The sequence below is a fragment of the Desmodus rotundus genome, chromosome 1 (assembly GCF_022682495.2).
Source record: "Desmodus rotundus isolate HL8 chromosome 1, HLdesRot8A.1, whole genome shotgun sequence".
NCBI classification, from domain to species: Eukaryota; Metazoa; Chordata; class Mammalia; order Chiroptera; family Phyllostomidae; genus Desmodus; species Desmodus rotundus.
In genome coordinates, this window is record NC_071387.1 from 87,754,885 (window position 1) to 87,768,538 (window position 13,654).

The window sequence follows — 13,654 nt, forward strand, 5'->3', positions numbered from 1 at the left end:
TTGAGAACTAAGTTCTCAAATAATTTGGCAAAGAGATGTTACTCATTACGCTCCCTTTGGGAAATTCAAATGCATTCATATTTCTATTGATACTTACCCTGGTGCCCTACATGCATCTGCTTTAATGGGAGAATCTGCTAAAAATATATAAGTCCATTGGCTTGAGGCCTTTAGTCATTTAGGACGGCCTCAGCAAATAAAAACTGATAATGGCCCTGGATACCTCGTCCATTCTACTCAGGTTTTTCTTCAGCATTGGAATATCCAACATAAAACAGGAATACCTTACAATCCAACCAGTCAGGCAATTGTAGAACAGGCCCATCATACTTTAAAAAATCTTCTTAAAAAACAAAAAAGGAAGAGTCATGAGTCCTCCCCCCAAAATTTGATTATGTTAGCTATGTTTACATATAATTTTCTAAATTGTCGTGAATCACTCTGTACTCCAATTGAGAAACATTTTCAGAATAAAGAGCCAAAGTCATCTTACCCTGAAGTTTTATATAGAGATCCGCTGGGAGATGGCTCTTGGCAGGGCCGTGTAGATCTCTTTACATGGGAAAGAGGGTATGCATGTGTTTCCATTCCTACAGGTCCTGTCTGGCTACCAGCCAAAAGAATGAAGCCTTATCATGAGCAAAATAGACACCAAGCTCTGCTACCTGGAGGCGAGAACTGATCGACTGACAGGCCAGATGGCCCAGCTGACCCTGAACAACCAGAAGGAAAATGGACACCCACAGCATCACTCAGGGGCCTGGGTCTGCCAACGGAGGAGGATGGGGCCTGCCCCAATGACAGGGGCCAAGGCTCAAGTGCCTCCTGCAGAGGGCAACAACCCCTCAGTGCCCAATAATGTTCCCTTTAGGCATGTCCTCACCACATGGGGGGACATCAAGTCTCTTAATGCTTGAACAAAGGTCTTACTGAACAAAAAGTGTTCAAGACCCTCCATGATAATCTACAATGGCTGAACTCTAAAAATTGGTTCAATAGACTGAATTTACGAGTTTGGGTCATGGCAGCCCTTGGATGCCTCCTTGTCTTAATCCTTATTTGTGCTTTATGATGTATCTGGAGGTTGTTTGCTCAAGATTGCATTCCGGAACAGCCAATAGTAGGTTTCACAGGCTTAACAACTACAATTGCGTTCACAAAAAAAAGGGGAGATGTTAGGAACTGCCTTGCCTGGTTTCACAAGTTGTAACCCCTCATGGCTAAAGCTGAATGAGAGACCTTCAGACCCTAGGCCACTAAGGAGACAAAGCTTATCTCCCTGGCAGGAGCACTGCCTCTGCCCACTTTACTTCACCCTGCCTGGCCCCCAGTACATGATCAGTTAGCCAATGATGGGTAAGATTACTGAAGGGAGGGATGACCTAAGGCAGGCATGATCACGAGGGGACCCTCAGGGAAGGACTTGGGGGGCTATGGAGAAAGGGGGTGTTGGACCCTCGCCCCTCAGCTTTGCCATAGCCTGAGTCCTCATTCTGTCTGAAAGAAGTCTCCTAATCTCTTGGCTGCCTTACTTCCCCTGCTCAACCTAAACTTGAAACAATGCTGGAGGTGGGTGCGGCCCTGTGCTGGAAAGGGCTGGTTCCCTGGGGAGATCAGACCTAAGAAAGAGTGCATAAAATCCAGTGACATCTGCTTTGCTAATACCTTCAATTTAAATGATAAGGGTCCAAACCTGAAATGAGCTGGTTTCCCCAAAGTCTCATGTCCCTTTAACCATCTGACCCTGACTCTAAATAAGCCCTCATAGTTCTTTGAATATTATCTATTGTTTGATCATTACTGCCTGACAATGATTGATGGGCTTAATTTGAGAATATGGGTCTTTGGAACCACTGGTTGCTTACTGATTATAATCATGCTCTGTGTACTTTGGTGCATTTGCAAATTATTTTCCCAGGGTCGTATGAGAGACCAGCAAGTAGCAAGCTTTGTGGGATCTATAGCGGTCCTAACTGAAAACAAGAGGGCAAATATAGGAGACCATTTCTGAGTGCCCAGCTCCCACTCAGAAAGGCCAGTGGAAAGCAAGGTCCAGCACACAAGACCCACACCCATGGATACTTCTCCCATGGGGAATCAGGCCTGCATTGTACCTAGGCCGCTTTGAGACTTGCTTTTTGCTAAAACTCCCTCACCCTGAACTGAGGCAGCAAATATTTACTGCATATCTTTAAGGTAACTTCCTAAAATCTATGCTAAACTTTCCAAGACCAGTGTAACCAGTTCAACCACTTTTCCCTTTATATTTGCAAATATCCTTCTTTTTTGATGTAATTAACAACATCTTCTCCTTTGTTTTCTGTAAAAGGTAACCACCTAAAGTGAATTTGTGTATAGTAAATGAGGACCAACCTCAATATAATGTGCCCAGAAAAGCAATAAAAGCCTGTCAAGGCAAGGGTCAGGGCACTTTTCTCTTGAGAGAGTGGTGAGGCGCTCTGAAGTGATCTCCCCTTGAGAGTGGCTGTGCCATCCCTTTTCTTCAGGTCTGTGTGAATTTGTCTCGTCTCAGCCACGACATTGTGGACACTGCAGGGTGGTGTCCGCATCATATTAGAATCTCCATTTAATACATGAAATACTGAATCTCAGGGGAATTTGGCCTAGAAACCTCTTTCTGAGTCTTCCCTCCCTCTGTTATCAAGTTGAGACCCTGCCAAGACCTCTGCCTCCCTTTCCAATCTCTTTTCCTTACTGGACTCACCTTCATTCTTTCATATGCCTCTTCCTGGCCTGAGGGCTCAACTATACCTGTGACTCAGCTTTTAAATCATTTCTTCCACAAATCTTCCCCTAATACCCATGTCAGGAATATTTTTTGGGATCCCAGGATACCCTACCTAACCACATTTGTGGCAGAAATCATGACAATATTGATAAACTACAGTCAGAATATAGCTGTATAATTTTTCCTTCTACCATTGGATATTTAGACTTACTATGTCTACTCTCTCTTCCCCACTCAAGGGACTGTGTATGCTTAGGAAGATTCTTTATAATTTTATTCCTTCTCAAGCCACTTCATTTTCATGTATTAAATTGCTTAGTCCATTCTAAATCTAAATTTAAATCTAGGTTAAAGCTACTCCTCTTCCCCATCTCAGCCTTACTCACAGTGTGTGTTGTGTTTTTTTCCCATTTCCTCAGCCTGTGTTTTTCTTCAGAGCCCTTATTCATTCACTCAGATGTTAACTGAGCACCTGCTAAAATCACGGGTTCCAACCTTTTGGCATCTCCGCACCACACTGGAAGAATAAGAGTTGTCTTGGGCCACACATTAAATACATTGCAACACATAATCAAAAACAATCTCATAGCGTTTTAAGTAAAGTTACACTTTTGTGTTGGGCCACATTCACAGCCATCCTGGGCTGCATGTGGCCCACAGGCCACAGGTGGGACACCCCTGTAGGTTCTTGAACTAAACTGATGAACAAAACAGGCAAAGTGTTCTGATCTCATATTAGATTCTACAGAGACAAAAGATAATGTTAAAGAATGATGAGTATTAGGGAAAAAATAGTGCTAGGTTATGCGGGAGGGGGAATCAGTTAGGAGGTGGGTCATAATTTGGTAGGTGATCAAGATAAGTTTCATTGAGAAGATGGTAAAAATCTTTAGCAAAGATTTAAAGGAGGAGTAGAAGGAGCTATCCATAGATATCTGGAGGAAAGTGGTTTGAGAAATCAGCATGTACAAATGCACTGACACAAGCTGTGCCTTCTAGAAACAGAAGAAGGCCAGTGGGCTGATGTGCAGTGAGTGAGCTGTAAAGGAAGAGGACAATCAGCCAGGGAGAACAGGAGGCTGTGTTAAGACCACATATGGCCTTGGATGATGTGGTAAATATTTTGACTTTTTTTTTTTGCATGAAATCGGGACTCACTGCTTAGTGCTAAGCAGAGGTGTGATATGATCTGACCTCTGACTACCCTTAACAGTATATAAAATGAACTTAATCATTTGACATGTTTTTAGCTGTCTCAGTCCCAGACTGGGAGGTATCTGTCTTGGTCACCTCTGTGTCCCCCTGAGAGCAGCAGTAAGTATATATTGACTATTGACTAATTGACAGGGGAAGACAATCTTCCATGGCTTATCCTGGGAAACTTGGCTCCAGGGTTTTTGAAACCAGAAAAGACCAGCATTCATTCTGCCTATCACATACTGAACCCAATAAGCAGAGACAGGGATTGAATCTTTATGGGCATTTTATTCAGATGGCTAGTGTTCTGAGAAGACAGCAGGTTCATATCCTAACAGACCATCTTACATTTTCTTTCAAGCCAGCCTTTTTATAACAGGAAATATACAAGGTATGGTGAGGGGTTTTGAAATTCAGGGAAAATTAGATCAAAGAAAACTGCAGCATTATCACCCTGGGAGTTAGCCATTCCCAGGGGTGGGTGGCCGTCTGTCTCTCTATGGAACACAATGGCCCAGATGCCTCCACTTGTTCCTCAGGCATTAATCTTTAGTGGTTCCCAGGAGGTTAGCTGTCTCTCTCAGGAGTGGTGGGCCTTATCTGCAGTTCCTGAAACAATAGCTTTAACATATGCATTACTTACTAGGCTTATAACTATTGACCTTAAACTAAAATTCTCCAACTCTTGAGTCCCCTATCATTTTCAAACCAAATGTGCCCATGTGTTATTTTGCCCCTATTTCTTGGAAGACAAATGACTTTTCTTGAGTTTCTTTCTATTTGTGGGACCTTACTTACTGTTTCCAGGACCATGACCCTCATTCCCCAAATCTGCTGCACCCATGTGATCAGCAGAAACAGTCAATAACCTTAGACCCTCATTCCATGAAAGTGTGCAAATTTGAGTCCAGATGCAAGTCTCCCATTCTAAACTGCAGTCACTAGGATTTACTGAGTGCTTACTCTGCATCATGCATGGCTAGGAGGATTTACACTACCCTAAGTAAGGTTCTTGGACTGTCCACAGGTAATTATTAGCTATGCCCTCCCTGAAGTTTCTAGGGACTCTTAATCTGTCTGCCTGGTAAGCTGTGCTCTCCTCCAAGGTTACAGGGATTCTGGAACTGTCTGCTCAGGAGGAGAGTGTACCAAGAGATCCTAGAGAGACTTCCTAAGAGGACTTGGCAGGTGAGCACCATTTCAGGGAATGGACTGATGGGATCATGCCTCTTAATAGCACTGACCTGTCTTTAGAAGCCAGAGCTCTCCAGGAGAGTGATAATATTCAGGAAAAACCAGTTTGCAATCTGTAGGGCTCTGGAAAGGGAGTATCTGCCAGGTCTTATTGAGGAGGCAGAACTGGGCAAAGGAGAAGGTGTCCTTAACATGACAAAAGGGAGATAATGAGGTGGCTGGGAGAAGGCCGGTCAAAGGGGGACGGGAATTGAGTGATGTTTGAGGAAGGAGGCCCTTATGAGGAGGTGAGACCTGAAGAATGAGAAAATCAGTCATGGAAAGAGAGAGAAACCAGCAAGGAAAAAAACAATGAATATTCTTGCTGAGAAGTTGCTAAAGAATTCTGCACTTCTGTTCTTTCAGAATATAAGAGAAGAGGCACAAGTTTCAGAGACCTTGAACATTCTGGCTGTTGCTAACCAGACAATAGGGAATGGGAATCCAGTTAACTGGTGGGACTCCTGGTTAGATCCCTTAAATTAAAGATCATTAGACTTAAATTCTCCATCTCTATCAAGGTATACATGTTGGTACTCAGAAGCCAGCCTACACAGCCTTGATACTGCTGTCCCTGGAGTCAAGAAAGAGATGAAAGCAACAATGACAACAGTTATAATTTCTGAAGTGATTCCGTGTATTAGGTGCTGTGTGCTAGGTTCAGTAGAAGGAAATAGATATTAATTGTATTAGTCAACATTTACTATAGTAACCAACATCCAAACATCTCAGGAGCTTAGAACCATGCACATTTTCCCCCATGGGTCTATGGGTAGGCTGTGGCGATGCTAGACTCAACTTCACTCCACATGTATTTTGATTTTGGGACCAGGCTGAAGATAAAGCACCCACCTGGGATATGCTATACTCATGATAGAGGGCAGAAATGCAAGAGTTTCTGACCAACCACATAGTCACATCCACTCATATCTTATGGGCAAGACACAGTCAGTGAGAGGCCCTGGGCAAGTCATGTGAAAATAAATGGGGATATATAATCCTAATACAAGGAAGGGGTAAATTGTTGGGAATAACAATTCAGTCTACCATACCACTGTATTTTAAGCATAAAGGGATTTGTTACATGGAATTGAGTGTTCTCACAAAACTGTCAGAAGTGCTAGAGAGGTGGGATGTAGACTGGGTGTTGTACTTTTGGAGAATGGCATGCAAGACAGAAATAAATGCTGAGTTCCAATTGACTCATAACCACAACAAATTCATTTCTGGAAGAACTTTGTAAGGTTGGGGTTAATCTCCATAAGCAGCTGACTAGTAGAGCTATATAGAAAAGACTCACCTCTGTGTCATCTTTCCTTCACAGGTCTGACTATGCACTGGCTACAAAAATTCCAGGGGATTTGCATGTTATGGGGGACTCAGATGTCCTGTCGCACTGTCCACTTTCATACCAAGCAACTTGCATCTTTGCAGTGGGGCCACCAGGAAGTTCCTGCTAAGTTTAACTTTGCGAGTGATGTGATGGATTACTGGGCTGGCATGGAGAAGGTAATGAAATGAAGGAGAGACATAGAGTTTGATGGTTGGGCTGATTTTATTAATTCATCCATATTTAATGTATTGAATGCATTACATGTCAGGTACTATGATGAGCTATGTGGTTCATATCTCATGAAGGCAGCATGGGGTCGGAACCAGAGAACATGAGGTGGGCAAAAAGAAGGGCTTGGGAAATTGGTATAGGTGAAGCAATACGGTAAGTCCCAGGGTAGCTAACACATGCTCTGCCTACACATATTTCACGTGCTCTGTTATGATCTCCCAGGGTGAGAAAAGGACTAGTGAGTTAGGGGTCATAGAGGAAGCAGATTTGGATTTAATAAGACAGAAACAACAGTCTTTTCTGTCATTAAGAATAAGCAAGCAGGATGGTCACTAGGAAGAGACTGTCAAAAGGACTCCAGCATAAAGCATCAGAAAAGGAGTGATGAGAAAAGTTCTATTTCCTTTACTACCCTATACTTCCAGAACCCCACCTTATCTGATGCTGACCCCACCATTGCCTTCCCTCTGAGGTTCTGTGCCTTTCTGGAGGATGGAAGGACTCCTCTTGGTCTGGATAGGGGAAGAGGTGTATCTGCCAGCATGTACTTAAAAGAATGGCTCTCAAAGGGAGTAATAACATGATGTTACCATGAAGTCCTCATATCATGTCCCCTAGTGCAGAAATTGCTAATGCTGGGTCTCTGGGCTGAAGATGGCCTATGGTGTAGGGTATGCTTAACATAAAATTCATTCAACATCTTAAACTTGGAATTTTTCAGATAAAACTCTACATTCTGCTTTTCTCTAAAAGTTATACCTCCTTGGAATAATGAGGAAGTTCTTTATTGCCATTACTCAGAATCCTGAATCCATAAAAGAAGTGATTTAATAAATTTGATCCATAAAAATTTAAAAACTGCTCCACTGACAAGCACCATAAGCAAAGAAATAAAAACTAGTGACAACCAGGGGGAAAATATTCAACTATTCAACTCACCATAGAAAAATAGTTGATATTCTTAATACAAAAAGAGCCCCTAGAAATCAAGAATAAAAAGCCAACCCATTAGAAAAACAGGTGAAGTGTAAGAACAGTTCACAGAAGAATGAATTAAAATGTCCCTTAAATATAATAAAAATGCTCAACCTCATTCATAATAAGAGTAAAGCAAATTAAAACTTCACTGAAATCATATTTTTACCTACCCATTTAGTTAAATACAGAAGTCTGACAACCTATTCTGTTGGCAGGGCTATGAAAAAATAGACACTCTCACACATTACTGGTCAAAATGCAAAATGATGCAACTCCTATTGAGAACTTGGGAAAAATCTCACACCATTACCAATAAGTTTTCTTTTTGACTTTTCATTATTGCTCTCAAACTATTGTATAATATGGGAACCCCCAAGGATACCTGAAACTTCAGGAGAATTTTTAAAATCAAAATTATTTTAAAATAAAACTAAGACAAAGGGGAACCCTGGTTTATCACTGGTGTGCATGTAAAATGGTATAGCTTCTGTGGAAAACAAGATGGCAGTTTCTCAAAAAAATTAAAGATAGAATTACCATATAACCCAGCAATCTACTCTTGGGTGTTTATTTCAAAAAAAAATCAAATGCAAGGTCTTGAAGATATATTTGTACACCCTTATTCATAACAGAATTATTTACAATAGACTAAATGTAGGAAAACCCAATGTTCATTAACGGATGAATGAATAAACAGAAAGTGTCATATCCACATAATAGAATATTATTCAGCCTTAAAAAGGATGAAATTCTATTTATGCCACAGCATAGATGTACCTTGAACATACCATGTTAAGTGAAATAAGCCAGACACAGCAGAACAAATATTGTGTGATTCCACTTAGATGAGATCCCTAGATAAAAAGTAAAAGATGTTACCAGGAGTTGGGAGATGGGAAACCAAGGGTGTTACTGTATAATGGGGTCAGAGATTCAGTTTTGGAAGATGAAAAATTTCTGGAGATGGATGGTGGTGATGGTTGTACAACAATAAGAATATGCTGAACTCTATACACTAAGGAAACAGAATGTAAATTTTATGTTATATATATTTTGCCACAATAAAAAAGGAAAACAAAGGTGATGGATAGACGATAGATATAGGTAGATGATTATATATAAATATATATATATATATGATAGATGGATCAATCTATGATAACATTTATCTTTTTTTTCATTCTCACTCTCTTATAAGTATACAGTGACATTTATCAGAGGCTACACACAGGTGATACAAAAGGAAATGAATGCACACATAGAAAGAGAATTTGTTTTCTATTAAAGAAGACATTAAAGAGACTTGCAAAACTGTGAAACAATGCCACTCTACTCATTTTTTGTTGTTTCAGAAAGTATACTTCCTTACTAAACCACATTTTATTTCTGGTAATATATAATGGATTTATGGCTGTTATTTTTTAAAGCACACATTTATAAAATTTCCCAGTTTTAATTTCTCACATAGTAAGTATTGTTTTTGTTTTTAATTTTTAGAGTGATGGAAATGTTCTTTATTTATTTATTCATTTCATTGTTGTTCAAGTACAGTTGCCCCCATTTTCCTCCCATTACTCTCCCTTGCCGTACCCACCTCCCTCCTTCCACTTTCATCCTCCCCCACCCTGTTGTCTTTGTCCATGTTTTTTTTTATACATGTTCCTTGACTTGACCTTTCCCCTTCTTTCCCCTGTTATTTCTCTCCTTTTTCCGATCCAGTCACTTTCAGTTTTTTCTTTATCTCCATGCCTCTGGTTCTATTTTTCTCACTTGTTTTGTTGATTATATTCCACTTATAGGTGAGATCATGTGGTATTTTTTTAACATTTTATTTTGTTTAGTCCCAATTTTTTTTTACATTATAACTCCTGAAAAATGAATGGTTCTTTCGATTATAATTATGAGCAGAATTTTAATTATAAGGAAATAGAGATACTACTTAAATAGTGGCCGATTTCCTATAAATATTGTGATTCAGCCATGAATAGTAATAAAAGATGTACTACGTACAGAGAGAAATTATTCGGATACTTCTTCATTACACAATTGGAATAAATAAGTAAATAAGTAAGTAAGTAAACAGATAAAAAGGAATGAATGCTATGACAATATTAGCCTTATTTCCCATATTTATCAACTTCCATGACTTCCAGTTAGCTTTGAAATTTAAAATTGAATAAAAATAGCCTTTGGAGATTGATGAGTATATGTAAATTAATATTAACAGTGACTGTTCATTACTTACTAACAACTTTATTCAAGTTGCCTCCAGCCTAATTGTAGAAACCTCAAACAAATTTTCTGACTTTAACATTATAAGCACAAAGAGAATGCCTAAATTCAAACTGTATTATAATTTTTAGATTAAAATGCTTAAATAGGAAGATATTAAGGACAATCAAAATTTAATAGAAATTTAATAGAAGAAGGCCTCAGATTTCATTTTCTTTTTTTTTAACAATAAACTTCATTTTTTTTAAATATATTTATTGATTATGCTATTACAGTTGTCCCATTTCCCCCGCCACTCCACTCCATCCTGCCCACCCCCCTCCCTCCCACATCCCCCCCCCCCCCCCCCCCCGCATAGTTCATGTCCATGGGTCATACTTGTAAGTTCTTTGGCTTCTACATTTCCTACACTATTTTTACCCTCCCCCTGTCTATTTTCCACCTATCATCTATGCTACTTATTCTCTGTACCTTCCCCCCCTCTCCCCCTCCCACTCCCTTATTGACAACCCTCATGTTCTAGTTGTTTGCCTAGTTTGCTCTCGTTTTTGTTTTATGTGTGGTCGTTAATAACTGTGAGTTTGCTGTCATTTTTACTGTTCCTATTTTTGATCTTCTTTTTCTTAGGTAACTCCCTTTAACATTTCATATAATAGGGGCTTGGTGATGATGAGCTTCTTTAACTTGACCTTATCTGAGAAGCACTTTATCTGCCCTTCCATTCTAAATGATAGCTTTGCTGGATACAGTAATCTTGGATGTAGGTCCTTGCGTTTAATCTTGGGTAATGTAATTATGATGTGCCTTGGTGTGTTCCTCCTTGGGTCCAGCTTCTTTGGGACTCTCTGAGCTTCCTGGACTTCCCGGAAGTCTATTTCCTTTGCCAGATTAGGGAAGTTCTCCTTCATTATTTGTTCAATTAAGTTTTCAATTTTTTGTCCTTCCTCTTCTCCTTCTGGCACCCCTATAATTGGGACATTGGAATGTTTCAAGGTGTCCTGGAGGTTCCTAAGCCTCTCCTCATTTTTCCAAGTTCTTGTTTCTTCATTCTTTTCTGGTTGGATGTTTGTTTCTTCCTTCTGGTCCACACCATAGATTTCATTTTCATTATTTACATTAATTATGTATTGGAGGTTTATTCATTCATTTATTTTTTTATTTACTCCTGTTCAGTTACAGTTGTCCCACCTTTTTCCCCATTGCTCACCACTATCCTGTCACTCCCCCACTCTCACAGTCGATCCCCCCCCCCCATTGTCTGTGCCCAGGAGTCCTCTGTTTGTGTTCTTTTGCTTGCAACTTCCTCTTCTTTTCCCATTATGCCCCTCCCCCCTCCCTTCTGGTCACTGTCAGTTTGTTCTTTATTTTCAAGTCCCTGGTCCCATTTGCCCATTTGTTTGCTTTGTTGATTAGGTTCCACTTATAGGTGAGATCACCACCTGGTTTATTTCACTTAGCATAATGCTCTCCAGTTCCATTGGCAGTTTTTTTTTTTTTTTTTATGCATGAGAGCTGAGAAAGAAATACCAATCCGACTGTGTATCACAATTGTTCTTTAAGAAGCAGAAGACATTTCACAGCAATATTGTGAAAGTTCAGGAGGGCCACTTTAGCTTTATGCTTTATGATTATTTCATTTTTCCAACATTCACAACCAAATTGATATGCAATATTATTATTTTATAAAATCTAACTTAAATATTGTTATAGAGAACCCATGTAAATAAAAACTCTGTAGGGGTTTTTCATACTTTTTAAGAGTGAATAAGGATCCTGAGGTCAAAAAAGCTTACTAAGCATAGTTGTGGCAATTCTTAGACTTGGAATTTTCCCCATACTTACACACCAGCCCCCACCAAACAGTAGGTCTTCTCTCTTTCTTTTTTTTTATTGTTGTTCAAGTACAATTGTCTCCATTTTCACCCCACCACTCCCTCGCCCCACCCAGCCTTGCTTCCCACCCTCAAACCTACACCCTCTGGCTTTGTCCATGTGTCCTTTATGCATGTTACTTGATAGACCTTCCCCTATTTTCCCCCATTGTCCCTCCCCCATCCCCTCTGGTTACTGTCAGTTTGTTCTTTATTTCAATGTCTCTGGTCTTCTCTTCCTTAAGGCTGGCAACAGACCCCTGGACCCAGCCCTCTGGTGGGTGAGTGGTGATGGGGATGAAGTGAGGTGGAACTTCAGTCAACTGAGTGAACTCAGCCAACAGGTGGCCAATGTCCTCTCGGGAGCATGTGGCCTGCAGCGTGGGGACCGTGTAGCAGTGGTGCTGCCCCGAGTTCCTGAGTGGTGGCTGGTGACTCTGGGCTGCATGCGAGCAGGTTGGTAATTCACCACCTGGGCTGGCACTGTCTCTGTTGTGAAAGAAACTGATGGCAGAAATACAACCATTCCTCTCCAAAGATGCCCCCTTCACACAACGTGCTCTCCTTCCTCATGTGCAGAAACCACCTTTCTATTTATTTAAGCAAACTATCTACTAAGCATCATGATGGAGGTGGCTAGTACAGGGTGGACACAGCATGGCCTGTGTACTCATAGAACTTACACATCCTTGGAGAAAGACAGCCACTAAACTATTAATAGTACACATAATTATTTAATAACAATTTTGATAAGTAGCATGTGAATTTTATAAGAACCTATTAAAAATTTGCCTACATCCTATTTTTGTAAATAAAGCTTTATTAGAACACAACCATGCCCTGGTTACATACAGTCCACACCTGCTTTTGCACTAGTATAATGAACTGATTGATCTACAGGGGTCATAGATGTCTCAGCAGAAGTGATAGTTGGACTGAGAACAGCAGGATGAATTCAATTTGGCCAGGAAAGAAGGCAGAGAGCAGTGCTCCAAGCACAGTGAACAGCACAGGGAGTAGGGAAGCTTGAAAATTATGAGGAAACCTAAAAGGATGTCTGTGTGCCTGGCATCTAGGCAGCAAGGAGAAAATAGTGGCAAAGGTGCCTGAATAGATGGGCAGGTGGTAAACTGGCAGAAACTTGGGGGGCCATGATAAGGGTTCTGGACTCTTATGCCATGAAGGATAGAAAACCATGGGTGAACCGAGTGGCATGATCATATGTTTTTTATAAAAGTCAATGTAAATAGTGCTTAGAGAATGAAATCGAGAGGGCAAGAGCCAAGGTGTGAAACCCAGATAAGAGAGGAGGGATGATGTTGGCTTGGATGAGGTGAAGGACATGGAGATAAGTGGATAGATTTGAGACATGATTAGGAGGAAGGTGATAGCAGGGTTTTGTTTTGTTTTTTTTCTGATGGATGACATATGGTAGAGGAAGAAAGCCAGGGGGTTGAAGAAGTCACAGATGCTTGAGCAACTGTGTGGACACGGCTGCCTTTCACTGAAGTGAGGAACACAGGGAGAAGCAGATATGGGTTGTCAAGGGAAAATAAGAAGTTCAATTTGGTAACTGTTGAGTCAGGGGTACCCATTTCTATTCAAGAGGGATGAGAGTTCCAGTTATAAAACATATAAATCATAAGGATGTAGTGTAAAGCATGGTGACTATGGTTAGCAATACTGTGTTGTATATTTGAAAGTTGCAAAGAGAATAGATCATGAAAGTTCTCATCACCAGAAAAAATTGCAATTTTGTTAAATTGTTGTGGTAATCATTTTACAATATATACACATATCAAATTAGTATATTTGATATATGTGAGATAT

The 13,654-nt window shown here is 40.3% G+C and overlaps 2 protein-coding genes across 2 annotated transcripts in view; one reads left to right on the forward strand and one right to left on the reverse strand.

Annotated features, from left to right (window-relative positions):
• LOC128779381 (acyl-coenzyme A synthetase ACSM2B, mitochondrial-like) overlaps positions 1 to 232 on the reverse strand; it is a 36,673-nt gene extending 36,441 nt beyond the window's left edge. Inside the window, exon 1 of the mRNA XM_053912613.2 lies at positions 224 to 232. Coding sequence (XP_053768588.1) covers positions 224 to 232 — 9 coding nt within the window. The remainder of the gene's footprint in view (positions 1 to 223) is intronic.
• A 4,800-nt stretch (positions 233 to 5,032) lies between these two features.
• The window catches only part of LOC112304838 (acyl-coenzyme A synthetase ACSM2B, mitochondrial), a 34,590-nt gene continuing 25,968 nt past the window's right edge, over positions 5,033 to 13,654 (forward strand). Inside the window, exons 1-3 of the mRNA XM_024560514.3 lie at positions 5,033 to 5,134; positions 6,504 to 6,688; positions 12,070 to 12,280. Coding sequence (XP_024416282.1) covers positions 6,512 to 6,688; positions 12,070 to 12,280 — 388 coding nt within the window. The 5' untranslated portion in view covers positions 5,033 to 5,134; positions 6,504 to 6,511. The remainder of the gene's footprint in view (positions 5,135 to 6,503; positions 6,689 to 12,069; positions 12,281 to 13,654) is intronic.